Genomic DNA, 27,710 nt, shown 5'->3' with positions numbered 1-27,710 from the left:
CCAGCAGAGTATAAACACCTGCCCTATTTCCCACTGTGTCACACACGCACACACAAAACCCAAGCCCAGGCCTATTTTCCCTTCCTCTCTGTCCCTCCAAATCTTCCAGCCCTGGTCAGCCACGTGTCCTCCTGTTTAGTGCCCTCTCCTATCATCTCAAAGGATGAAATGGAAAGGGTATTGGATGGAGGGTCGGAAACCAGAGTTTTGACTCCAGCTGGCTGTGTGACCTTGGGCAAGTCATGTGCAGTCTTCGAGATGGCCTTCCCATAGTCATCCAAAAGAAATAGGTGGACTGTATCTTCCAGCACCTTTCCCCATCCCGACATGCCATCATCATTGGCTTTGTGTCACCAGATCCTGAAAACTTCTCACTTAGGGCCCTTTCTCCGCTTTTCTGTCTTTGGATCCATAATTCAGTGCTGCTATAGGATGCAGCTCAGCCTTGCACCTTCTAAGCCCTAGCAAAGACTCTGAAAACCCTCCCTCATTTGCCTCCAGCACTTTTATTGAGTCACTGCAGTAGGGGTATTGTGACACAACTTGGCAGGGCACCGCCATCCCCTGCAGGCTGGCTGTGTCTGCCCGCCTCCGGAAACGGCAGGATCAAGAACTTGAGCACATACCAAGGGCCCTAGATAAGCGCTGCCCTGGAGAGGAGGGCAGCACGTAGGAGAGCATTCCGAAGACTACAATTTCAATGACTGGGGTCAACCAGCAACAGGAGACAGAGATAAAGGTGAAAGTGACTTCAGGTAATAACAGAACCTTGTAGTTTCTATTCTAACATCACAAGTTTCTGCCTACCAGCACGAAACACTTTTACACCTGCAGGTAAAGGTGGAGAGGTCTAGGAGAGGCAGATGGATTATTACCCCCACGCCATTTCACACAGCGTACTGAAACATTAGACAGATAAAGCCAGCAGCCCAGGGTCACACAATTAGGCTTTGACACGGTGGGAATTAGAGCAGTGTCCTAATCTCACCCAGGGGCTATTTCCAATAGACTCCTGATGGAGCCTTTGTTTATCCCCTGGTTCTACCTTATCTTAGCTACCCAGACAGTGAGCTTGCTTTTTTCCCTTGGGGATGAACAGGGGAAAACTGGAGCCGCTCAGAGTGGGCTGACCAGCCAGAGTTCAGAATCCAGCCTTCTCGATTTGGATGCTCCAGCGGGGCCAGCCTATGGAATGTTACTACTGTTTGTATCTGGGAGGCAAGGAAGAGCCCCCCCGTGGCAGCTGAGAATGCAGAGGCTCCAGGGCTGATAAAAGTTGTAATTAACATGCACATATACCCCTTTCATCTTCAAAGGCTTTAACTAACATGAGTTAGCTATGCCTCCTATCATCCCCATGGCTGAGGAATCATTTTCGTCTTCTCAGTTTACAAATGAAGAAGTTGATGCAAGAAGCTACCCTTGGCCACGAGGTCTGGGCCTTGTTCAGAGGAGATTCCTGGCTCCAAGCACCTTACTTCACTAGGGTTGATGGGAAAACAGAATGTGAATGAATCAGGAGAGAAGGCTCAGGGGACCAAACTCCTCTGGGAAAGAGGCTGCATTTATACCATTCTGGAAGGAGACTGAGTCTATGGTATGGCTATTTAACCAGATTAAGTGGGCTAAACTCCCAGCGTTACACACACTATCAGAAAGGTACACCAGAAAAGCCTGCTGCTCTACTGTGGTGATGTCTGTGTGATACAGGAGGGTCAAATCCTCCATAGTGTGCCCATAACAGACATCATTTATTGACCACAGCAGTCTCTGTGGACTTCCAGATGGCACTAGTGGTAAAGAACCCAGTGTCAATGCAGGAGACATACGAGACGTGGGTTCGATCTCTGTGCCGGGAAGGTAGAGTCTGCCTGCAATGCAGGAGACCCAGGTTTGATCCCTGGGTCAGGAAGATCCCCTGGAGAAGGAAATGGCAACCCACTCCAGGATTCTTGCTGAGGAAATCCCATGGACAGAGGAGCCTGGCAGGCTACAGTCCATGGGGTCGCAAGAGTCGGGCCTGACTTAGCGACTAAACCACCACCACCAATATTCTTGCCTGGAAAATTCCATGGAGAGAGGAGCCTGGTGGGCTGCAGTCCATAAATTCCATGGTCAGAGGAGCCTGCTGGACTGCAGTCCATAGGGTTGCAAAGAGAGTCAGACATGAATGAAGCGACTTAGCAAACACGCATGCAATCTTTGTGGCTGAGCCAAGGTCTGACTTCTTAGCACAGCCTCTCAGGCAGCCTTGAGTAGTCAATGGGAAACGATACAGGAGCTGAAATCTGTTTGCTATTGCTGCCCTGCTGTAGAGCCTGTTTGCGATTCTCTTTAATTGCCAGAAGTTGCCAAAGTTAGCTCCAACATTGGAGCTAACCTTTTTCTGAACTCTGTCTAGCACTGTCTAAAGAGGGTGTCATGAGAACTTCTAAGTCTCTGGAATGGAATCTCATAGATGGTGCCACTTGATCACTTGGAATCTGTCCAACCTCATCCTTCACTGTTCTTCAACATGGTGTCTCTTAATTAAAGGGCATGGAGCCCCTTACTGACCCCAATCAAGTCATACTTATTTCCCCAAATTTAAACTTTCAGTTCATTCTTTATGCTTTCCTGAGTCGCTCTCCTTTCTCTGTTCATCTTACTCACACTCAATTCATCCTAAAATTTTACTGCTTCCGTGAAACCATCCTACACAATTGCCACACACAGAAAAGTCTGCTCTCTTACATACTTTCTTCACTTTAGTTCTTCTTTCACCAAACAGTGAATTCTCTGAGGACAGAAACTAGATCTACTTCCCTCACTTCTTTCCACAAAGACAATCACATAATAGTTTTTCGTGCATTTCTTGAATCAGTGGGTTTATCCCCATTTTACACCCAGAGAAACAGAGGCAACTAATAAAGAACCTTGCCCACAGTCATCCTGTAACTAAAATGGAAAAATGCCGAGCCTCCGCTGGCCACATGTGGTTCTCACTTCTCCTGGAAGGCAGTGTCTGGGGGATTGACTGGAGATACAGATGACTGGACCGTACCCAGCAATTACCGAGAACAATGTCAATGATAGGAGAACTGAATCCATTCAGAAGTATTTCATCTTCTGGTCAGTGGATTCTAGATGGATATGACACAGGACGCACCCAGGATGCACTCTGATCTGACCAGGGTTTTCAGTGACCGATAGAAGAGCAGAATCCCAACAGAGCATTTAGTCTCTGACTTACCACCTTGAAGTGAAGGGTTAGTCACTCAGTCATGTCTGACTCTCTGAGACTCCATAGACTGTAGCCTGCCAGGCTCCTCCGTCCATGGAATTCTCCATGCAAGAATACTGGAGCGGGCTGCCATTTCCTTCTCTAGGGGATCTTCCCAACCCAGGGATCGAACCTGGGTCTCCTGCATTGCAGGCAGATTCTTTACCATCTAAGACGCCAGGAAAACCCAACTTATCACCTGGACAAACTCCTAAGTAATGTAGTCTTTCTAACTTCCTTCCCCACATCCTGCCCTCACTGAGCAGGAAGAGTTTCTCTGGTTCCACAGAAAAGAAATAAATATCTTAGTAGGAGTGTGGAAGTTTCTCCATAGAAGAAGCAACTCACCATCTCAAAAGACTATCTGTACCACCTTGGTATATATATATTTCTTTGTTTTGTTTTCAGATTCCCATGGCAATCCTAGTTCTTTTCCCTAGGATGCTACAGCTCATCCTCTAGGCACTGCTTTGGCTGAATACTGTGGTTCATTTTGCACCAACATGTTACAGGGATCCCTTGAGGAAAGCTGAGAAATCCAATGTGTTCATGGAGCTTTGAGAGTGAAGGACACAATCTTTTCTCTTCTTCAGGGGTTGACTTCTCTAGCCTCTTGAAGCAATGTTTGTTCAAAGAATATTGCATCTGGAAATGAAGTGAAAGTCGCTCAGTCATGTCCGATTCTTTGAGACCCCATGGACTATACAGTCCATGGAATTCTCCAGGCCAGAATATCGGAGTAAGTAGCCGTTCCTTTCTCCAGGGAATCTTCCCAACCCAGGGATTGAGCCCAAGTCTTCTGCAGGTGGGTCCCTTACCAGCTGAGCCACAAGGGAAGCCCTATTGCATCTGGATCCTGTGGCTAATCCCAGGACTGACTTTGGGCAGTTTTAGCCGTGGGACTGACATCTGTTGCTAACTTCTCTGGCTTAGACTTCATCTGCTCACCCGCAGGGGGCCAGAAGGATCTGGAGGAGTCCTCTGAGCAGAGCACCTTGGCCCAGGAGTCCATCCAGCCAACTGGCATTTAGTGTAACTCGGTCCATATGCTTGTTGTTTCTGGTATGGACTAATAATTCACTTCTGATATTTAACACAAACCAGGCATCATTTTTGTGCATTGGGGGGCAGTTGTGGGGGCGGGGAAGGGACTGTATCATAGCGTGTTATTCCTTGCATTAACTTTCATGAGGCTTAGGTGTTCATGGGCCTGCAGAATGGTGGGCTTACGGAATGTGAGGCTGGGAAAGGACTGCACAGATCAACTAGAAACCTGCTGTCTCATCTGACACATGGAAAATTGGAGGCAAATTGGCGTAAAATGATTGGCTCTGAATCACAGTCAATCAGTTACAGAGAGGTGCTGAAGAATTACAGGCATTTCTATACTCGAGGTGCCTTCTGTGTGCTAGACCCGAGCTCCGGACACTGGGTGCTGAACATTGTCCTAGACGCTTAATGTGTGCAGCCACTGGGGCTCATGCTGCTCCAGTGGGGCCGAGAGGAGAATCAACCTGTTCCACAGCCCCTCCTCCTTCCACACAGCCCTCCTCCAAAGCCAACCTTCTCATTCCCATCCTACCACACGGAACAGCTGGTTCAGTACAGAGGTCTTTAAATCACTGAAAGAAAGAACTCCTCCCTTTTTTCCTTTTAACATAGTGACCAAGAAGCCCACCTCTTTTCTCTAAGTGTCACTGGAACATGATTTTGAGGCTTGGGTTCTGCGTGAGGTTAGATTTGGCAGTGTTGGGGCTGAGAGGCAGACAGACCTCTAGGAAATTAAGATCCTTGGTCTATGGACAAAACCCAGTGAGCTCTAAACTTCTCCTGGTTTGCCTGATACGTCAAACTCGAAGAAAGACACACTCAAATTAGAGCGAATGCAGAGTAAAATGATGTCAAGGAGATGTGAGGATCAGTATAGGAAGCATGAGAAAAAAAATAACAGGTTTCTGTATATCAGAAAGATTTAAAAAGATGAAAAAACATTAGCCAGAACCTATGAAAATCACAAAAGGTAAATGATAAAGATGGCTTTGCTAGCCAAATCTAGAACTTTCATTTATTCAGTCCAGCTTTTATTGAACGTCTACTATAACTGAGAAACTGACAGATGGGAACCTCAAGGATACAAAATTGTACATAATGTATATAAAACAGAAGCTTTTCCCTAAGGAGCTTATAGACTCACCTGTGAAAGAGAACAGAGGCCATAATATAGCTCAGCAGCATCCTTTGAATTTTTTAGATAGAAATATGCTCGTGGGCTTTTCATGAATCATCAGGGAGAGACAACTAGTAGACAAAAGGGCAAAGCAAAAGTCACTTGAGGAAGTCTAGAGCAAAGGTCTCCAACCCCCGGGCCATGGACCAGTTTTGGTCTGCAGCCTGTTAGGAACCAGGCTGCACAGCAGGAGGTGAGCAGTGGGTAAAACTAAAACCATCTCCCCGCCCTGTCCATGGAAAAATTGCTGCCCATAAGACTGGCTCCTGGTGCCCAAAAGGTTGGGGACTGCTGGTCTAGAGGGATGAGTCTGACCTCTAAGGTTGACCTTGGGAAGATAACTAATTCTATCACAGAGAATCCACTACAAAGATGAAGTTCTGGGCAGGAGATTTCTATGGCAGTATTACTTGTCTCTCCAAACTCTGCTTTATGTCTGTGTGACCAGCTTTCTTGTGGGTACCTACACCCTTGTCCTCCCCTGGTAGGGAAGTGTGGCCCTGAAACCCGCTGGTGGCTGAGGGGCTGACTCAGTGACGTCAGCTGGTCTGCTATAGACTATAAGATGATGCTCAGCTCTGTTGGAATCTGTTTCATGAACTGGACACATGCAACAATGGCAACATTCGTAACTGGCATACAGTATTTATGCCATTTGATACTTTTGGAGCCACGGGCCTGGATAGAAATGATCTTCCAAGCCAGAGGCAAGAGACCAGGTCTGAGCTGCATGGAATTGTTCCTTTGTCCCTGGCATCTCAAGTTCCATAATGGTGAACACTTGTGAAGAGGCCTTATCATCCCCACTCTAATATCCTGGTGGGTTCTCTCTGAGAGAGGAAGTACAAGATGCTGCCTAGATCCACTATTGATGTGTGGTTTCTTCTAGAAGGCACTGCAGACCTACTCAAGTGCAAAAAGATGTACTGAAATTGAAACAGACGGGGTTCTGTGAGGAGTCGCTGCTCCCGGGCCAAAGGCCCAGCTGCCTACCTACAGGCTGAGTCGGAGGTCTCAGGGGCCTTTGCTTCCCCCTTTCTGGGAGAGCACCCAGAAGAAATGCTACATGCCCTCTCCCATGCAAAGGCTACCTGCTGGGCCAAACAGCAGCCAAGCCACAGGTCTGCACTGGAGCTGGGAAGAAGGGCAGAGTAAATGTCTAGTTTTGGCCCGATTTCATGTGCCCAGGGTGAGCATGGCCTGCTGCCTGACACTCTTCGCTCTCAGAGTCTATCCTTCTGTCTCCAATTCGAGCTGGTAGAGAAGGTCCTGGCATTAAGGACCCTTAAGCTGAGGGCAAACGTTTTCACTGCTGTTCGACTGGCTCCTCTCCCAACTTTATCCTGTCATGAGCCAAGGTCCTAGACGATGGAGCCATCAGTCAGCAGCGTTCATCCACCATCCAGGGAACAAGTATGAAGTGATACTGAACAAATGACTCGGTTCACCACCCCCTGAATCCTACTCCTTCCTCAACTTCCCCCACTCCACATCCCATATGGAAGTAAGCAGACCTTCTATCCAGGAACTGGAATGAATGAGCCGCACAGAGTAGGAATGGGAAGACGTTTCCATGACAACTTCTTTCTCCTTCATATTTGCAGCTCCAGCCCCCTCCTCTGACATCATGCACATAAACGGAGAGCAAATCCAGCTCTGTGGATGTTATGATCCCGCCCAGCAGTGTACTAGCAGGTATGAAGACAACCAGTAAGCATACTAGCAGGTATCACTGTTTGGGTTTCTGGACACCCTGATGTCTTGATATACTAAGGAAGGCAGAGCAATGCGGTCAGCAAGGACATGAACCCTGTAGCTAGACCACCTGGACTTGAAACCCAGCTCTACTGCTTACCAGCTCTGTGGCCTTGGGCAAGTTATTCAAATTCTCTATGCCTCTGTTTTCTCATATGTAAAAGAGGGATAATACGAGCACGCCTTCCTAAGGTTAGTGCATGGATTAAACATGTTAGTAGAGGGAACAACAGGATGATGTCAGCATGTGGTCAGGACTCCGTGTTTGCTATTATTACCAACAGTAGTGACAGTATCTCCAATATATACAACTGACTGCAAAGAAACAAACACAAAATGTACAAGAGCTCTAACTCTCCAGAAAGGTTGAGGGTTAGAAAGATGAACTTTCAGGCACAGCTCAAGGAGACTCACCATGACACCATGGCAAAGTCTCAAAATTACTGGTCTCTGTGAATTCTCTCTCTCCCTAGAATTTTGCACTTAACATTCACTCTCAAAAGCTGAAGACTCGGGAAAGATTTTGGGGACCTAGGTTTTGCAAATCACCTCCTTGGTGACTCAGCCCTTCCCCACCCACCTGGGACCTATCTGCCCACACTTGTTCTTAGGAGAGACTCTTGCCTCAAGAGGACACACCCAGGCAGCCGATGCACCCCCAAACTCAGGGAGATCTGGGTTTGTGAGGTTCTGGACCCCCCTGACACTCACCCTCCATCCTGCCCCCAAGTTTCACGGGGTGGATGAGCCATGGGTAGGCAGGACCTGCCCCATTTGTGGTCAGCGTCACACGTGGCAAGCTCCATGGAGACAAAGCACCGTTGGCCTCCACATCAGACGTCAGGCTTTGCTGAAGACCTTTAGTAGCTGCAGGAGTCCCACAGAGAAGGCAAGGATCTTCTGGGAAGTTCTTCCACTTCTCTGCCAGCTGCTAACACCTTCCAGAAATTGGAAGGGGGCAGTGTTGGAGGGGTTGGAAGGGAGAGTGTGGGTCTCTCACCCAAGAAGTCCAGCATCAGATTAGCATCTCCAAAATAAGCCAGCGTTCCAAGTGGGCCACTGCCCAAGAGTGTTTTATTTTGAGGTTTCAATATGGGACTGGGTGTCATCATCCAGCCTAACTCCCACTCCCTCCTTGGCCCAAGAAGTGAGTCATCCTGTCCTTAGACAGACGTCCCCAGTCACGGCAAGCAGCCACCAAAGCCGCAAACAGATGGGTGATCTCCCTACTTGGGCAGACCAAAAACGAGTCCTATGGTGGGCCACTGTCCAGCCAAGCGCTCATCTCAGCCTTGTCCTGGAGGCAGTCCCCATCACCACTATCATGTACAGATAGAGGCCTCTGCATCTTAGGTAGACTGTGCAGCATGTCTTCATATACCTGGATGTAGTAATTTCTATATTCTAAATATTCATTTCAGTTCCACAGTAACAGATAACAAATATGGGCCAGGACTGGGTTCTGAGACTACAAAAATGAATGCGATTCCATCCCTGATGTCAGGGGGGCCCCCCACAACACTGCAGAAGAGAGATAAGAGAAGATCTATCTGGTCTGGGGTTTTCCGCCAATGAGAAGTGTGAAAGTCATGAGCACCTCTTGGCCCCAGAAAATAAATATGCTTATTGATCTTAATTTCCCTGTGCAGTTTTTAGGCTAATTAACTGGGGACCTATGGAGACCAGATATCTCCTTGTCAGAGACGAGGTTGGCCACCATTCAGTGACGCCAGGGATTCTCAGCTGGGGGTGACTTTATCACCACCCCCCCGTTTGGCCATGTCTGGAGGCTATATAGGCTGTCACACCTGGCCAGGGGGCGGGGTGGTGGCAGTGGCAGGCGTGCACTTTCAGAATCTAGAGTGTGAATATACCAGAGATGCACCATCAGCTGCTATCCAGGAAACCGTCCACTCGACCACAAGCTACTTGAGAGCGAGGACTGTGCCCTGTAGACCATGAGTTCTCAAGACTGCTTGGTGCACCAAATGGGCAGCAAGTGTGTGAGCTTTTGCTGGATATATTGCTCAGTTAATGAACTTGCTCAAGAGTGGGTAAATGAATGGCAGGGCAACAGAAATACACACGGCCTGGGCTTATTACCGCTTCTTCAGATGCTCAAATCTTCTCTTGTGCACACAGCCCCCTCTTCTTCCCCATCACTGAGTCCCCCAGGCCTCCTGGCTGTGCCTTAGCTCGGCAAGGCTGTCAGTCTTGTGGTCCTAGTTGGGCAGGCTGTCACTCCTTGGTAAGGTGTTCCCATGTAGAACCTTAAGGTTCTTGGATACAGTCCTGCTCTCCCAAGACACCTTATACAAACTTAACGACTGACCAGCAATACCACATTATGGGTAGACACATGCGTTCAGATACTTACACACCTATGGGCACACCCACCATGTATATGTCCACACCTAGCAAGCAAAAACCCAGTATGTCATTTTTCTTGGGGCTTCACATATTGGGATGATCAAGAAAGAGAGAGCAGAGGGGCACAAATGTTCCTCTCCAAAGTATAAATTTTCTGAACCAGATAGCAATTTAATTGGATAGTAATTTAATTAGGCTGATTCATGAGCTGTGGAGATTTGATTTTCACTTATGCGAAAATCCATGCAAGTTTCTGACTTCTAATCACACAAAGTCATGCAGTTCTTTGTAGAAAAAAAATCTATATTAAGTCAAAATATACATTGGACTTCAACTGGTAGAATATATGCATGTTTGAAATCCTGACCCTCCTGGAAAATCCAGAGTTCCCAACCGCTGTGTCCATGCCAAGCCAGATCCCACAACCACACACTTAAGAAAACACTCTGGCAGATCGGGCTGGCTTCCCAAATCCTTGCTGGGCAGCTTCGAGGGAGCACACTTTTTAAGAAAAATATCAACTTGCTAAGGGATTAAGAGTGGCGTTCCAATTTAAGGTTGGAGGCATCAGCCTCCCCTGGCGAGTCTAGAGAACACTGGTGTGTTTCCCACTGAAGCAAAGACACAAAGGAAATTGAGTCATCAGCATCTGGCTGTGCAACCCCTCAGACATTCTCTCTGAAGCAGAAAAGATCCCCTTTGAGAACTCCACTTGGTCTGGTGGGATTTGCCACCTGCTTCAGTTCATTCTTTCACAAGACCCACTTCCCTTTCAGTCTCTTGGTGGAGTCAAGTAAAATGGAGGGAAAGACAAGGGTAGCCGGTAACTCAGCCCCCATCCCAGCCAGGATGGGTGGCCGGGGGAGGCCCGCTTCCCTCCCACAACCTCCTCTTCACCTGGAACCGTCTGACACTCAAGGCCAAGCTGAAATCTCACTTGAGTGGCCACGTGTCACCTCACACCCAACACCGACGTTCCGTTCAAGATCCTTGCCTTTTCTAGAGAACCGTATCAGCCCATCACCGGGGTCCTCGACACTCCCCCTCACTGGGGCACACACAAGCTGCTAACCGCTGAGGGTTTCCACTGAGCATGTAACAAGGGGGCTTCCTGGGCCATTGCACCTAGAATGCTTGCAGGGTCAGAGCCTCTGCAAGCCCCCCCACCCTTTTTTTTGTTTCCAGGCAGAAAGCCTTGCCCTGACTTGTCTCTTAGACAAGGAACAGCCTCTCCCTTTTTTCCAAGCCTGCAAATGAGAGCATGTCTAGAAGGGCAGCTGGACTCTGATAAGGGAATTGACTTATTTTAGTAACAAATAGCTAGGTTGGCATCTCTCGACAGCTGTGGCCAGGACTGGAGAGAGACAGGCCAGGGCAGAGCAGGGCAGCCAAGAGTTCTCAGCCTGCCAGGGAAGAGGAAAGTCACTCATCCCAGGCTTCATGTTTGCTGGCCTCACACAATTTCCAGAGTCCTCCAGAGGGAAATACCGAATCAAAGGAATACAGGCGCTGGAGGCTAACACAGAGGATGTGGGACAACAGAGGACCCCAACTCCATCACTCATACTAGCTGTGTGTCCTCGGGCAAGTCATTCCATCTCCCTGAGCCTCTCAACTTCTTTATCTGGAAAATGGAATGAAAAGATTGCTAAACATACACAGGGCTGTTGCGAAGCTTATATTGGATAACCTGTTCAAAGCCCATGGCTGAATGCCTCGTATGAAGTTGTGTGCGTGTGTGCTCAGTTGCGTCCGACTCTTTGTGACCCCATGAACTGTGAAGCCCTCCAGGCTCCTCTGTCCATGGGATTTTCCAGACAACAATACTGGAGAGGGTTGCCATTTCCCCCTCCAGGGGATCTTTCTGAGCCAGAGATTGAACCCACATCTCCTGCGTCTCCTGCCTTGCTGGCGGATTCTCTACCACTGAACCACCAGGGTCAGTGCTCAGTAAATGGTATTTCCTGCAGATTTAGGACCCTACTTCGTAGAGGAACCGAGTGTCAGGCTTTTCAAGCTGGGATGCTGCTAACTGAGAAGGATCCAGCAACACTCCAGGAGACACTGGACAGTACAGAGGCTCGATAAAAAGAAATTTATCATCTTTATTCTTACATTAAACTCAAACTGGATATATTGTCGAGGAAAATATAAAATTGTATTGAGCGTTTAAAGACAGCAATTTAAGGTGTGTTGCTACCTCTGTAGACCACACATTCCCCACCCACTGTAAGTAGTGGAGGTGGGGCTCAGTCCTGGAGGATTAAGGTATTTCAGAGACCTGAGGTTTGGAAAGTGTCCTGTGCTAACACTCAGCCTGAGAGAGGGGAAGTCACCTTTCTCTCTTTGGGGGATCTGTTTCCTCCTTGGGAAAAAGAAGGGTTTTTCTAAATGATTCTTGGAGTCCCCATCTCTGAGTCTACAATAGTGAGTCAAGAAATATTTCTTGAATGAGTGGAAAGGGATCTGTCATAAACTAAGAATTTCACACTGCCCAGCAGCCTCTCCAAATTGCGTGGGCCAAACTGGAAAAAGAACGGAAACTTTTTCTACTGGCTGCAAGACTCAAACACACCTACTTGGCACTGTGCCTTTGCAGGAAGGAAGATGTCCATTGTGTATTTGGGGAGCAACTGAATTAACTGATGCTAACCAACCTCAGGGGTAATGGAGGTTGGCTTTGTTGCTGCTTCACCCAGGAAAACACAGCCAAAAGTTTAACTCCCAGAAAGAGGGGTCTCTAATGCTCAGAGGGATCAGAGCGGTGCCAGCCAGCCCCAAAGCCCCAGAGCTCTTAGCTGCACCCCTCTTTCTAAACACCAGGGGCACAATTCTCTAGCAAGGACCTCTCACCCACAGAGGACAGGAGGCAGACAGGTACAGAAGGCTCGCTTCACTGCTCTTTACCCAGAGCTACTTTCTTCCTTCCATGTGTGAAACCTGGTTCAACATATCTGTTCTCCAACTTAGAGTTTGGGTCCAATGCTGCTTAACTGTATTTGGCCATGTCTCTACTTCTTGCTTTTCAGTATGAAGATCAAACCCCTTCTTCCTCCCCAAATCCTTGCCACTTGCCAAAATGTCCACATTGTCCTCCGGAGCCCACCGCCTTTGCTGGTGGGGCACCAGAAGAGTCTCCCCGCCTCCTCTTTGTCCTTCCTCTCTCTGCCGGTCCAGCCCGAGCCCACTGTTAAGTCACATCTCCTTTCCAAGCCTCAGTTCCTTCCAAATAGCTTGATAAGCGCATGAAAGCCTGGGCCCAGACAGCTATTGCTACTGGCATTTTTTTGCGCTTCCTCCAAATGATGCTGCCCAAAGGGACCACGGAAACCCAGAGCAGGAGTAAGCCTGCCCATCTAGGGGGAAGGCAGGAACTTCAAGGGTCAGGACAGTACCAAATATCGGGGGATGGGGCCCTTTAGAAGAATTTGGGCTACAGGATGGAAGGAGTCAGGAGTCAGAATCCTCAGAAGCAAAGCAGAAGATGCCCCAGGGAGGTAACATATAAATGGACTTCCCTATAGGCGAGAGAGAGAGAGAGAGAGAGAGAGAGAGAGAGAGAGAGAGAGAGAGACACCAGCCTGGTTCCTCTTCCCTGAGGCCAGGCTCACAGCTCTCCCTGAAATCTTTCCCTCCTCTCTCCCATTCCAAGTCTTTCTGCCTTTCAAGAGATCCTTGGAGCTCCAGTTCCCCTTTGAAAGCCTCCTCTAAAGCCTCTGGTCCACCACCTCCTTCCACAAAATCCTTTCTGAGTTTGTCCATGTCATACATGCCGCTTAACCAGTGCTAACTAAGCAACAGGCAAAGAAGCTTGGTTCACAGAACCAGCAGTCTTCTGACTGTGTGAACACAGACAAGTCACTTAACCTCTCTGAGCTTCGGTTTGTTGCCCTCCTGCAAAACAGGGCTAACGACAGGACACTTCTCAGTGGGCCATCGTTGAGGGTAAAACGAGATAACGCATGTAAAGAATTTAGCACAGTGCCTGGCCCAGCCCAAATGTATAGTAAATGGTGGCTGGTGCTGCCATTGTGATTACTGTTAATTATTATTATTAATTATTATTTTTCTGATTCAGGAATCTAAATCCTAGACCCTTACTTATCCTCAGTCTAAAGTATCCCGGTAGGACTGTGTCTCTTACTTTCCTGGTACCCCCAGAGCTGGGTTTAATAAACACTTGCTGAGTAGAATTAACCATAGGTTGAGCTGTCTTAATGACCCATCTGGCACTTCTTAAAAGAAAAATTAATTTTGCTAGCGATAAGCAAATCAGCCATGTAATTATCTGTACATATAAAGACAAAGAAAAGGAATGCTGGGAGTTCAGCCTTGCCAGAATACCTCACACGCAGCCACCCCCTCGACAGCCCCTGAGAGGCACCGACCCTGTGGGGATGGGATACCGGCTCCGGGATCCCTGATGCCACCCAGGAGACTGCTTCCCTGTCCTGCTCCGAGGCTGCCAGGCACCCATTGGGAGCCACATGACTGTCTGGATTTCCCCTAACTGATTGGCAGCCTGCAGGAGGTTGCCAGGATGGAGCAGCTGGCCGAGTCACTGCCTATCCTACTCACACTCCCTGCCCCAGGCTGGCACCTCGTGGCGACCCAGAACCTTGCCACAGAGAAGGTTCAAGTTCCCACAAGCGTTAAAATTGTTCGTGACTGGAGCCAACTGTAAGAGCTTTAGAACCTAGGTGAAAAGGGAGAGCCACAGGAACGCGGGACCCCCTTCTGGGAAGCTTGTTGGCACCAACCCTCACACATGGCAACAGTGCCCATCTCTATGGCCACCTCGCCAACACCCCTGTCCCTACCCCAGCCCCTGTCCCTGCCCTGCGCAGCCTGGCTTCAAGCGCCCTTGGGCACAGGAGTCTGTTAGTCCAGACACAGGCTGCGCGCACCCAGGAGTACAGCTCCTTTCTGCCTTGTGCTCCACCGGCTCCAACCACCCCACCCCAAACCGCGCGCCAACAGCCTGCTGCCCAAACAGCGCCAACTTTTCTGTGCTCTTTCTCTTCGCCGGTCCACAAAACGGTGCTTCCCACCGACAGGCTCTCCAAGAGCTTAGCGCAAATCCTCGCCCGGTCCTCCTTCGCCAAATCCCAGCCGCTCACCGCCCATTTGACCCCGACCCCCCAGGGCCAACGGAGCCCGCACGGCTGGGTCCGGGCCACTCCCTCCCGTCCGGGCGGGCACTCACCGATCTGCGCCAGGCTCAGCTGCACGAGGCAGAGTCCCCAGGCTGCGCGCCACCAAAACGTGTCCATGGCGTCGGAGCGACCGACCGAGCGAGCGGAGTGGAGCCGGAGGGGCCGGGCGCTGGGCGGGGGCCGGCGGAGCACGGGGCAAGCAGGGCGCCCGAACCTGTCGGAGGCTGGGGTCCGGCTGGCAATAAGGGCGCCTCGGAAGTTGGGTGCAGTTTTTATTCGAGGGTTGAGAGAGTGACCTAAGAGGGAGGGAGCGAGGGAGGACACACCCAAGCGAAGGGGCTGGGACTAAGCAGCCGGCAGAAGTTTAAAGACGTACCAGCTCTCCTTAGCCCTGGCCCCTCCGCCCCCGCCCCGTTCTCCCCCGAGATAATAAAGCGGGGTGCCTGGGCGCGCACCCCGGAGGGCCGAGGGGTCCCCGTGCACCCAGGACGCACCGACTTTTCTCTCCTGGCGGCTGGGAGCGCAGCCTTTGGACGCAGGAGGGAATGACTGAGTCCTGAAACCTCGCCCCTTTGGGTTCAGCTTCTGGCCTCTCCCCTCCAAGAAGTTTCTCTTTTGACTCAGGCTGGGGAACTCTTCTCTGTGGGTTTCACAGGCAGCTGGATATTCTGGGAGAGGGGCTGGGACAGTGGAAGTGTGGTTTTTCCCTGCCCATGGTCGGGAGCTTGCGATTCTTCCAGGGGAGGAAAAGCTCATCGACCTTCCCTTGAAAGAGAAGGGAGTTCATTAACACGCCTCGGGTGGACTTTTGATTCTTACCAGGACTGCTTAGGGAAAGCTAAGCTAGCCAGCCACGGGGCTGGTATTTGGCTCTACTGACCTGTGCATCATCTTCCGGTCCCAGGCTGGCACCTGGTTCCATCCATCCATTCCTCCTTGGCTTACTCACACTCTCACTCATCCTCCCAAACACCCACGGATTCCTCTATCTACCCATTTTATCTTATGTCTCTCCAGGGCTCACACATCTGTCTACCCTCCTGTCCATCAGTATGCACTCACATGCACCCAGCCTCCAGCCATTTATCCAGCTACATATCCTTTCGTCTACCCATCCATCAACCACATTTTTTTCCAACCACCCTCCCATACAACTTCTCATCCATCTATTCTTAATCTTTTCACATCTCTTTGTAAATTCACATCCATCTGTATACTGTTCTCCCCTCTATCCATCCATACCCACATATCTGTTCATACATGTACTCACACATCATCTATCCACCCATCCATCCATCATCTACATATCCTTTCATCATTTTACCCCTCCTCTCACCCACCCACACATCGATCCCTTCTTTCTTGCTCCCATTTATATTCCTATCTATGTGAATGTTAATCCACTTTCTATTCTAATCTGTTCTACTCAGCAAATCTCAGAAAAGAGAGGAGATTGTCATATTCCTCATTTTGAGTTTGAAAAACCATACTTTGCATTATAATTCCATATCTATCTGTAACATTGTGATGCAATATTTGAAAAGCAAATGTAGCATTTGTTGCTAACTTGGACTACTGAAAGTAAATCTGAATGGAATTCTTGCCTGGTGAGACACACAGAATATGATAGAGGTTACCCTAAACTGTGACAAGACCCTGAAAGAGCCTTGCCAGCATTTTTAAGGTAAAGTAATCACTTTTTTATTTCGGAGAGCAATTGGAACATTTGATCAGATAAAAAGGTTGAAGGAGGACAGCAAGATATGAGGCTAGTGGGTAAGCAGGGGCCAGTTTGTAAATTATACTAGGAAGTTTGGAGCTTGATCCCTAAGAAACAGGAAGTCAATGAAAGTTTACTTTGCTGTTCTGTTGTTGTACTAAAATACACCTAATAGAAAATTTAACATTTTAGCCATTAAGTAGCTTTTCATGCACTCACGAAATTGTGCAGCCATCCCCACTGCTTTAGTTCAGGCTGCCATAATGAAGTACTATGGACTGGCTGGCTTAAACGACCGATTTATTTCTCACAGTTCTGGAGGCTGAGAAGTCCACCATCAGGGTGCCAGTACGGTCCGGTTCTGGTGAGAACACTCTTCTGGTTTGCAGAGAGTCATCTTCTCTGTCCTGTCCTGTCCTCACAAGAGGGAGAGAAGGGGATGGAGGGGGAGAGAGAGGACAAGCTCTCTTGTGTGCATCTGCTTATAAAGGCACTAATCCCATTCACGGGAGCTCCACTCACATGACCTAAACTACCTCTCAAAAGCCCCACCTCCTAATAGTCTCACAGTGGGAGTTAAGATTTCAACATATGAACTTGCAGGGAGACAAACATTTAGAACAAATGCTATGTAGTTCAGTGTGAGTTTTGAGTTGGGAAGAGCCTGCTTGACTAGGGGCTGTTCTTGCATTTTCAGGGAGAGTATTTGGAGCTGAAAGATCGCTGGACTTACTGTTCCCCAGCTGCTCAGTGGCTGACATTCCACGTCTCAAGGGGTGGCCCGTCTGAAACAAAGAGCCCCACTTGACCAACAGGTACACTGATAAACGCTACAGTAGTAGCTGACTTGACCGAGCCATCTGTGACCAAGAGGACACTTTCCTTCAGCAACTGGGGGAAAACTGGCTTCCAGGCAGATCTTCAGGCTCTAATCACGTGAGACACCAGCCCTGGTGAGTTTCATGGAAAGAACACTGGACAAGGAATGACCTTGGCTGTCTTGTGTCACCTCCAGGGTTTTCAGCTTTTTTCCTTGTTTGTTTTGTTTTGGAGAAGAAGGGAAAAGTGGACTGGGTATTTGTAGTCACTAGAAACACTGGAAACATGTTTGTCTTTCTGTTCCACGGAACTAGGTATTTCCTTGGAGACTCCGCAGAAACACAGGGATCAAAGCAAAGGCTTAGGTGTGGGCTATGCCTCCCTCTACGGGAGAAGGAAATGGCAACCCACTCCAGTATTCTTGTCTGTAGAATCCCTGGGACAGAGGAGGCTGGTGGGCTGCTGTCCATAGGGTCGCAGAGTTGGACATGACTAAAGCAACTTAGCATGCATGCATGCCTTGGAGAAGGAAATGGCAACCCACTCCAGAATTCTTGCCTGGAGAATACCTGGGACAGAGGAGCCTGGTGGGCTGCCATCTATGGGGTCTCACAGAGTCGGACATGACTGAAGCGACTTAGCAGCAGCAGCAGCATGCCTCCCCCAACAAGAGTCCCCATCCCAGCCACAGAGCTCCCTCTGGCATCAATGTTATACACTAGACTGCTGAGTGAGATTTCATTTTGACAAAGAATTTTACTTCACGCAAATATTAAAAACCACTAGACTGGGTCATCTTGAACCCTGGTCCCCTCTTGTGCAGTAAACAATCAGCAAAGGAAAAAACGGGTACGAAACTGTTTTGCAAACTGTAGAGGGGCATGCAAATTCTCAGGCATCGTAATTAGGATTCTTCTCCCAGGGGAGATCTTTTGCCAGCCTGCTTCCCGATAATTCAGTGCTGGACTGAGGTTGTTTGCCCCCATGCCACAAACGACTCATTTCAAACTGACCTGGTGACTTACTAAGTCAGGGCCACCCCTTGGGAATTCCTGGAACACCTCTCAGAGCAAACCCCACTCCCTTTCCACCCCCGACTCCCCTCCTCTACTCTGCCCACACTACTGGCCTCACCAGGACTTTCCCTGCTCTTCTCTGAGCCTCTGTAAAGCTTAAATCCTCAAAATTGCTATTTTTAGATGGTCAGTGTCTACTGCAGGGGATACTTTTCTAAGCCAAACTATGAGACATGGGAAAGTGACAAAGAGAGCTTGAATTGATCTGGGTTGACGTGAGATTACACTATTTGGGAAGAATCCAGGATGCAGTCAGCAGCCTTGGATGAGGAAACCCCAGTCTGAGCCTTGGCTCTCCCGCTTATCAGGCGGTGACTTTATTCGGGTCTCTTAACCTTTGGGAGTTTTGGTTATCCTGTCCACAAATAACACAAATTCTCATCCCGTTGACGTTAATAAGAATGTTATCACAGTGATGAGAAGTAATTGAAATAAGGCATCAGGACTCTTTCCTGGGATCCCTGCCTCATGATGGGAAACTATGATCCACCAACCCCTAAGCTATCTAGGGAGAGGATCATGTCTGCCTTGGGTCCCAGGACTAACTCAGTTCCGATGCCTGGTAATTGCTGTCTTTAGCGTTGGTGCTGCGCTCAGTAAATAAACACGACATAAATGCAAAAATACTATCGTTCTTTTCCCTCCCAACACACTTTATAGGGTGACTTCAGGAATCACATGATCCAACAGGTAGAAGCATTTAAACAACCTGACACTTTTGAGACATAGGCAGGCAGCAGTGTCTTTCTGGACGACCACTTTCAGCAGACCCAGGACAGCCGGAGCATAGTTCCCTCTGGCAGACTAGACTTTGTTTATTTTCCTTCCTAAAATATTGGGGCCTGCTGGCTATTATTACTGACTAATAATAAATTGTGGTGTTCTTGAGCAAAGAAAAGTCAGATCTAAACCAAATGTTAGCAGGCCTGTGTGGAGTAAGGCTGGGAGATGGAAACTGAATCATGGGATTTGAGGATTATGAACATAGCAGGCCACTGGGCTCTTTTAAAGGGATAACAACCAATTCTTTTCTCCCAAAGATGGAGCAGTTTGGCAAAGTAAAGAAAAAGTGCCATTCTGGTTCAGCTTTCACTCAAAAAATAAATCCATTCTTAGATCACCCTCCCAGTGTGAATTCCACACATTCCCATGAGCAGCAATGAAAAAGCTCTTGTGAAATAATTACTAGTGAAGTCCCAGTATATTGGTCGTTTGGGATGCAGTCTTCAAGATAAATAGATGAAGTTGCATGACTAACTGGTCTTGAGTTAACCGAGTGTGACTATGGAGCTGAGCCTTCAGGATTACTAAGGCTTTCAAAGTATGGCAACCGAAGTAGCCAGTGTATCCTGAAAATGAAGGGGACAGGGTGCCTCTGGAGTCTAGGTAGGTCCATGTCAGTTGCAAAATGAGGTTGACACATGCCTTTGGAAGTTAAAAGGGTGTGCCGTTGGACCAAATCCCTCAGCTGGATAGAAACTAATTTAGAAATGTGAACTGTCAAAAATGAGATTTGAATGAATGGTATGTGACCTCAGGTAGTAGCCTAATTAGGAGGAAGACAAGGGAGAATGTATATTGTCTGCACAATTATTTAAAAGAAATATAATTATATTCCTTTTAAGTGTGGAATAAGTAAAATCTTACCTATTCATCTTCTCTCCACATCATGCGGATTGTTAGTTAAACATCTCTGGAAAGTCTTTAAGGGGGTCTTCATCAACGGACATTTAAGCATGATGTATGTTGGTCATACCTGTAATTGAAATGCAATGGTGGCTGATATCCTTGGGGTAATCTGAAAATTGTTCTCTTCATCCCTTTGCTATGTGACCATGTGACTATTAGGTGCAGAGCAAAATTCAAACATTTTTGATTCTATCATAATTAGTCATCACCACCAGTCACCACTCCTGTCACTACCACTCCCCCCCTATTATGTAACCACCACCACCGCTACATCATCATTATCACTGCCTACCCATATCACCATCATCTGTGCTGCTGCTACCTCAGCCTCATCATCATAGACCTCGCAGCTAGACACCAGTGCTTAGCGTATCCTAAACTGTACGCCATTTAGTTATCCCGACAGCGCTATGAAAAGTGCGTTCCTGTTTTACAGAGAAGGAAGCCAAGGTTCAAGAATGTTAGGTGACTAATCCAAGGCCTAATCTTCATTTTACTTAAAAGAAGCCTCTTTTGCCATTAAGAGATATAGAGATAGGAAAGTTTTATCTCATTCTGATTCTTGATCTATTGATAGCAAAAACACTAAGACTAAACTAGTGGAGTCTTAATTACTTTTCACTCAATTTTATTCCAGTCAGTCTCTTTTAGGAAGGAAGGTTTCCTTCAGAAGCTTTTGTGAGAGTTGGGGAGGTAGAGAGGAGTTTCAGTTCAGTTCAGTTCAGTCACTCAGTCGTGTCCGACTCTTTGCGACCTCATGGACCGCAGCACGCCAGCCTTCCTGTCCATCACCAACTCCTGGAGTTTACCCAAACTCATGTCCATTGAGTTGGAGAGGAGTTTACCAAAGTAAAATATAGAGAATATTGATTCTCACAGCTCACTGAAAAATTAGGCTCTTAGAATGAGACAATTTTATTAATTTTAAACTTTATTGAAGTATAGCTGATTTACAATATTGTGGTTAATTTCTGCTGTATAGCAAAATGACTCAGCTATTCATATACACATTTTTCATTTTCTTTTCCATTATAATACATCACAGGATAATGAATATAGTTCCCTGTGGCATACAGTAGAACCTTATTGTTTAAGAATGAGGCAACTTAAGTATATAAACTAAAGTTTTGCTTACTTACTAGAAAATTCTAGATTTGCATAGGACTTCCAGATGTACAAGCTGGGTTTCAAAGGGGCAGAGGAACCAGAGATCAAATTGCCAACATTCATTGGATCGTGGAGAAAGCAAGGGAGTTCCAGAAAAACCATCTACCACCTATAATGGAGGAGCCACAGGAGACTTGGGTTCGATCCCTGTGTCTGGAAGTTCCCCTGGAGGAAGACATGGCAACCCACTGTAGTATTCTTGCTGGGAAAATCCCATGGACAGGGGAGCCTGGTGGGCTACAGTCCGTGGGGTCGCAAAGAGTCAGGCACAACTGAATCAACTGAGCACCCATGCACTGCTTCATTGATTGCACTAAAGCCTTTGACTGTGTGGATCACAACAAACTGTGGAAAATTCTTAAAGAGATAAGAGTACCAGACGATCTTATCTCTCTCCTGAGAAAACAGTAAGTGGGTCAAGAAGCAAGTTAGAACCAGACATGGAACAACAGACTGGTTCAAAACTGGGAAAGGAGTACATCAGGGCTGTATATTGTCACCCTGCCTATTTAACTTATATGCAGAGTACATCATGCAAAATGCCAGGCTGGATGAAGCACAAGCTGGAACCAAGATTGCCAGCAGAAATGTCAACAACCTCAGTTATGCAGAAAGTGAAGAGGAACTAAAGAGCTTCTTGATGAGGGTGAAAGAGGAGAGTAAAAAAGCTGGCTTAAAACTCAACATTCAAAAAAATAAGATCATGGCAACTGGCCCCATCACTTAATGGCAAATAGAATGGGAAAAAGTGAAAACAGTGACAGATTTCACTTTCTTGGGCTCCAAAATCACTGTGGACAGTGACTGCTGCCATGAAATTAAAATTTCCTTCCGTGTTCCTTGGAAGCAAAGCTATGACAAAGCTAGACAGCATATTAAAAAGTAGAGATATCACTTTGCCAACAAAGGTCCATATAGTCAAAGCTATGGTTTATCCAGTGGTCATGTATGGATGTGAGAGTTGAACCATAAAGAAGACTGAATGCTGAAGAATTGATGCTTTTGAATTGTGGTGCTGGAGCAGAATTTTGAGAATCCCTTGGACAGCAAGAAGATCAAACCAGTCAATCCTAAAGGAAATCAGTCCTGAATATTCACTGGAAGGACTGTTGCTGAAACTGAAGCTCCAATACTTTGGCCATCTGAATCAAAGAGCTGACTCATTGGAAAAGACCTTGAGGCTGGGAAAGGCTGAAGTCAAAAGGAGAAGGGGTGGCAGAGGATGAGATGGTTAGATAGCATCACCGACTCAATGGACATGAATTTGAGTAAACTCCGGAAGATAGTGGAGGAGAGAAGAGCCTGTGTGCTGCAGTCCATGGGGTCACAATGAGTCAGATACAACTTAGCAACTGAACAACAACAAATGTCTTCATTCATTAGAATATCATTATGAGATAGCTGTCTGTCCTTCCTAGAAATAAACACCATTCTCTGTTTATAGCACCTGGAGGTTTATTCAGTGATCATACTCCTCATAAGACACTTTTTGGTTTGCTGGCCCAACTCACAAGTCACAATTCTTTCTCTCAATGTTGTGTCTAGACCCTTAAAGGCAGCCTCCCACGGCAGCCATAATCTTACCGTGTGGCCCCTACCTGCCATGCCCATGCCTGACTGGATCAGGTGCCAGACACCTGATGCAAGTTGGGCCGGTCATAGTCTCTCTTCTAGAAGCTTGGGATTGGAGTAGGGCTGAACCCGTAAACACATACTTGGAAGCCGTGGGGTAGCCACGTACCTCCATGTGGATGGAGAAACGAAAGGAGAGCTGGGAGAAAGGCAGAAAAACCTCAGTTCTGACACTTTTTGTTCCTTGTTCTAGTCCATTCTTGACATCTGACTGCATTCTTACCCATGACTTGTGTGATGTGTCCTGATATCCTTTCACAAATCCCCTTTCTTGTGTTTGTGTTAGTGCTAGCTGGCTTCTGTTGCAACCAAGAATACTTGATGAATATAGGAGGCTGGCTGTCTGTTTTACAAAAGACTAAACAGGGGTTTTTGATCAAACTGGTCAATCCTGAAGGAAATAACCCTGAATGTTCACTGGGAGGACTGATGCTAAAGCTCAAGCTCCAATACTTTGGCCACCTGGAAGGAAGAACTGACTCATTGGAAAAGACCCTGATGCTGACAGAGATTGAGGGCAAGAGAAGAAGGGGGACAACAGAGGACAAGATGTTTGGATGGTATCACCACCTCAGTGGGCATGAGTTTGAGCAAATTCTGGGAGATAGTGAAGGGCAAGGAAACCTTGTGTGCTGCAGTCCATGGGGCTGCAAAGTGTTGGACACAACTTAGCAACTGAACAGCAGTAACAAAACAAGGGCTTAAATGGCTGAGATGTGCCCCCTACTGGGCCTTTAGGACTTATGACTCTAAATATCAGGGTTTCTGATTCTAAATTCCATGCCCTTTTCATAATCTGGCCTCACCTTCACCACCCCCCACCAAAACCCCCATCATCCAATTATCCTGAGAGAGTACAATGAATTCTTCTCACTGTTAGAGACTCTAGAATTGCTGATGAGTTGCCCACAGTTGCACAGAACTCCAAATGCGTGGCAGGTCTTCTGAGTCCTGTTTTCCCAGACCTTCTCCCAAAAGCCCCTTTCTGCCTGAACATGCCTCACAGTCTATTTCAAAGGCAAAACATTTCAGCTGGCAGATGGTAACAGCTGTTTCTCTTTAAAACACCCAAAGGGTAAAACTTCTGGGCTACAATGCACAGGAGTGAGGCTCCAGCCAAGTCTCAGCCAGGCTCCTACAGAAAAGAGAATAGGGGCTTCCCTGGTGGCTCAGGGGTAAAGAATCCACCTGCCAATGCAGGAGATGTAGGTTTGATCCCTGGGTCAAGAAGGTCCCCTGGAGAAGGAAATGGCAACCCACTCCACTATTCTTGCCTGGGAAACCCCACAGACTGAGGAGACTGGCGGGTTACAGTCCAAGGGGTTGCAAAAAGAGTCAGACAAGACTTAGCAACTAAACAACAACAAGTAGCTTGGAAACACGAGGTCAGGCCCAAACCCATCTTATTGCCTGCCGCTGCTCCTCTGCCACAGGAGGCTGCTGCTTTGGAATGCACTGCGTGGGGGAGAAAGAGACTCGAACTTAATTTCACTGGGAGAGGATGTAGTAGGGGAGTGGGTAGGAGAGAGAAAAGAGCAGGAATCTCAAGTGTGTGTATGTGAGGTGGAAGGGAAAAAAAGGCACAGATATGAATCCACCAGGATATGGAGGGAAATGCAAGCCTTCTAATTCTCAATCAATCAGAAATTTAAGAGATTTCTACTGGAGGCATTAGATGGACTAAACATGAAGGAAAAACTCAAAATGAACCAGACCTAGTCTCTCCCATCAAAAAGATTATAGTCCATGTTGGGGCTGGCAAATTAACTGCCTGCCTTACTTTAAGAAATGTTTACTAAGTACCTCCATGGACCAGGAACTACTCAGGACTAGAAATACAACAGGACTTTCCTATCATTGAGGAGGTGAATGGAGAATGCAAGGTAAGTTCAACAGGTGAATAGGAAGTTCTCCTTGAACAGGTGACATACGACCCAAACTTACAAAAATATGAGAAAAAAGTTTTCAAAAAAGCAGGCACAGAAAATATAAAGGTTTGAGATGAGAATATTCTCAGTGTGTTTGAGGAACAGAAAGACCAGTGTGGCTGGAGTGGAGTGAATGACAAATAAGTGGTTAGGAAATGAGATTCTAGAGGGGGGTAAATTCTAACTTGTATGTGACCTGGCAAGCTATGGTAAAAAAAAAATTTGGATTTTATGCTGATTGTAGTAGGATGATTTTTGGTGGATTTCCCTTCATTTTTTCTGCTCCAATAACTAGTAATGATGGCTTAAATCACCATGATGAGAAAGAATCTGAGGCCTTACAGATCAATGGGTAAGAGGTCAGTGATGTGTTAATAGTATTTATCAAGTCTCTAGGATGGGACAAAGGTAATACTAATAAGTATTTGTCATCTCTGATGAGGATGGAATACTAAGTTGTATTAGTCAGGATAATGTGGGTTCAGTTCAGCTCAGTTGCTCAGTCGTGTCCGACTCTTTGCAACCCCATGAATTGCAGCACGCCAGGCTTCCCTGTCCATCACCAACTCCCAGAGTTCATTCAAACTCACGTCCATTGAGTCGGTGATGCCATCCAGCCATCTCATCCTCTGTCGTCCCCTTCTCCTCCTGCCCCCAATCCCTCCCAGCATCAGAGTCTTTTCCAATGAGTCAACTCTTCACATCAGGTGGCCAAAGTACTGGAGTTTCAGCTTTAGCATCATTCCTTCCAAAGAACACCCAGGGCTGATCTCCTTCAGAATGGACTGGTTGGATCTCCTTGCAGTCCAAGGGACTCTCAAGAGTCTTCTCCAACACCACAGGTCAAAACATCAATTCTTCAGCACTCAGCTTTCTTCACAGTCTAATTCTCACATCAATACATGACTACTGGAAAAACCGCAGCCTTGACTAGATGGACCTTTGTTGGCAAAGTAATGTCTCTGCTTTTGAATATGCTATCAAGGTTGGTCATAACTTTCCTTCCAAGGAGCAAGCATTTTTTAATTTCATGGCTGCAATCACCATCTGCAGTGATTTTGGAGCCCACAAAAATAAAGTCAGCCATTGTTTCCACTGTTTCCCCATCTATTTCCCATGAAGTGATGGGACCAGATGCCATGATCTTAGTTTTCTGAATGTTGAGTTTTAAGCCAACTTTTTCACTCTCCTCTTTGACTTTCATCAAGAGGCTTTTGAGTTCCTCTTCACTTTCTGCCATAAGAGTGGTGTCATCTGCATATCTGAAGTTATTGATATATCTCCTGGCAATCTTGATTCCAGCTTGTGCTTCTGCCAGCCCAGCGTTTCTCACGATGTACTCTGCATATAAGTTAAATAAGCAGGGTGACAATATACAGCCTTGACGTACTCCTTTTCCTATTTGGAACCAGTCTGTTATTCCATGTCCAGTTCTAACTGTTGCTTCCTGACCTGCATATATGTTTCTCAAGAGGCAGGTCAGGTGGTCTGGTATTCCCATCTCTTTCAGAATTTTCCACAGTTTATTGTGATTCACACAGTCAAAGGCTTTGGCATAGTCAATAAAGCAGAAATAGATGTTTTTCTGGAACTCTCTTGCTTTTTCGATGATCCAGAGGATGTTGGCAATTTGATCTCTGGTTCCTCTGCCTTTTCTAAAACCAGCTTGAACATCTGGAAGTTCACAGTTCACGTATTGCTGAAGCCTAGCTTGTAGAATTTTGAGCATTACTTTACTAGTGTGTGAGATGAGTGCAATTGTGGTTATGCTGCAGTAACAGCATCACCAAAATGTCATTGGCTTAAATTTTTAAGAAATTTCTCACAAAGTTACTACAAAATATAATTTTGAAATCCTTGAAATACAGTAAGCAAAGTTGTCTAGACAACCTACAGACTGGGAGAAAATATTTGCCAAAGGATGTGATTGACAAAGGATTCATCTCTAAAATACACAAACAGCTCATACAACTCAACAACAACAATAACAATAAAAAAACCCAAACAACTCAATCAAAAAATGGCAGAAGACCTAAATAAACACTTCTCCAAGAAGACACAGATAATCAATAGGCACATGAAAATATGCTCAGCCTCAATAATTATTCAGTTCAGTTCGGTCGCTCAGTCGTGTCCGACTCTTTGCGACCCCATGAATCGAAGCACGCCAGGCCTCCCTGTCCATCACCAACTCCCAGAGTTCACTCAGACTCACGTCCATCGAGTCGGTGATGCCATCCAGCCATCTCATCCTCTGTCGTCCCCTTCTCCTCCTGCCCCCAATCCCTCCCAGCATCAGAGTCTTTTCCAATGAGTCAACTCTTCGCATGAGGTGGCCAAAGTACTGGAGTTTCAGCTTTAGCATCATTCCTTACAAAGAACACCCAGGGCTGATCTCCTTCAGAATGGACTGGTTGGATCTCCTTGCAGTCCAAGGGACTCTCAAGAGTCTTCTCCAACACCACAGTTCAAAAGCATCAATTCTTCGGTGCTCAGCCTTCTTCACAGTCCAACTCTCACATCCATACATGACCACAGGAAAAACCATAGACTTGACTAGACGGACCCTTGTTGGCAAAGGGAAATGCAAATCAAAACTACAATGAGGTACCATCTCACACTTTCAGAATGGTCATCGATTTCTGGAGAGTGTGGAAAAAAGGGAACCCTCCTACACTGTTGGTAAAAATGTAAATTTGTGCAGTCACCATGATAAACAGTATGGAAGCTCATCAAAAAGTAAAAATAGAATCACGATATGCCCAATTAGACATACCAAGGGAATATATCAGGCAAAGATGGGCACAATAAAGGACAGAAATGGTATAGACCTAACAGAAGCAGAAGATATTAAGAAGAGGTGGCAAGAATACACAGAAGAACTATACAAAAAAAATCTTAAAGACCCA

The 27,710-nt window shown here is 46.9% G+C and overlaps 1 protein-coding gene and 1 long non-coding RNA gene across 15 annotated transcripts in view; one reads left to right on the top strand and one right to left on the bottom strand.

Moving 5' to 3' along the window:
- The window catches only part of CD44 (CD44 molecule (Indian blood group)), an 88,571-nt gene extending 73,512 nt beyond the window's left edge, over positions 1 to 15,059 (bottom strand). For 4 of the 14 annotated variants that reach the window (XM_061381118.1, XM_061381121.1, XM_061381120.1 and 1 more), the window contains exon 1: positions 14,821 to 15,037. In XM_061381118.1, coding sequence (XP_061237102.1) covers positions 14,821 to 14,887 — 67 coding nt within the window. In that variant the 5' untranslated portion in view covers positions 14,888 to 15,037. Of the gene's footprint in view, positions 1 to 14,820 lie in introns of all 14 variants that reach the window. The other 10 variants (XM_061381128.1, XM_061381126.1, XM_061381131.1 and 7 more) reach the window with 8 other exon arrangements.
- Positions 156 to 8,875, top strand: LOC133226965 (uncharacterized). The gene is made up of 3 exons (XR_009729680.1): positions 156 to 755; positions 7,094 to 7,184; positions 8,666 to 8,875. It is a non-coding gene; the product is annotated as an uncharacterized LOC133226965 (long non-coding RNA).
- Positions 15,060 to 27,710: the final 12,651 nt, after the last annotated feature.

The sequence above is a fragment of the Bos javanicus genome, chromosome 15 (assembly GCF_032452875.1).
Source record: "Bos javanicus breed banteng chromosome 15, ARS-OSU_banteng_1.0, whole genome shotgun sequence".
NCBI classification, from domain to species: Eukaryota; Metazoa; Chordata; class Mammalia; order Artiodactyla; family Bovidae; genus Bos; species Bos javanicus.
The sequence above is the reverse complement of the archived record's forward strand: the minus strand, read 5'-3'. Positions and strand labels throughout refer to the sequence as shown.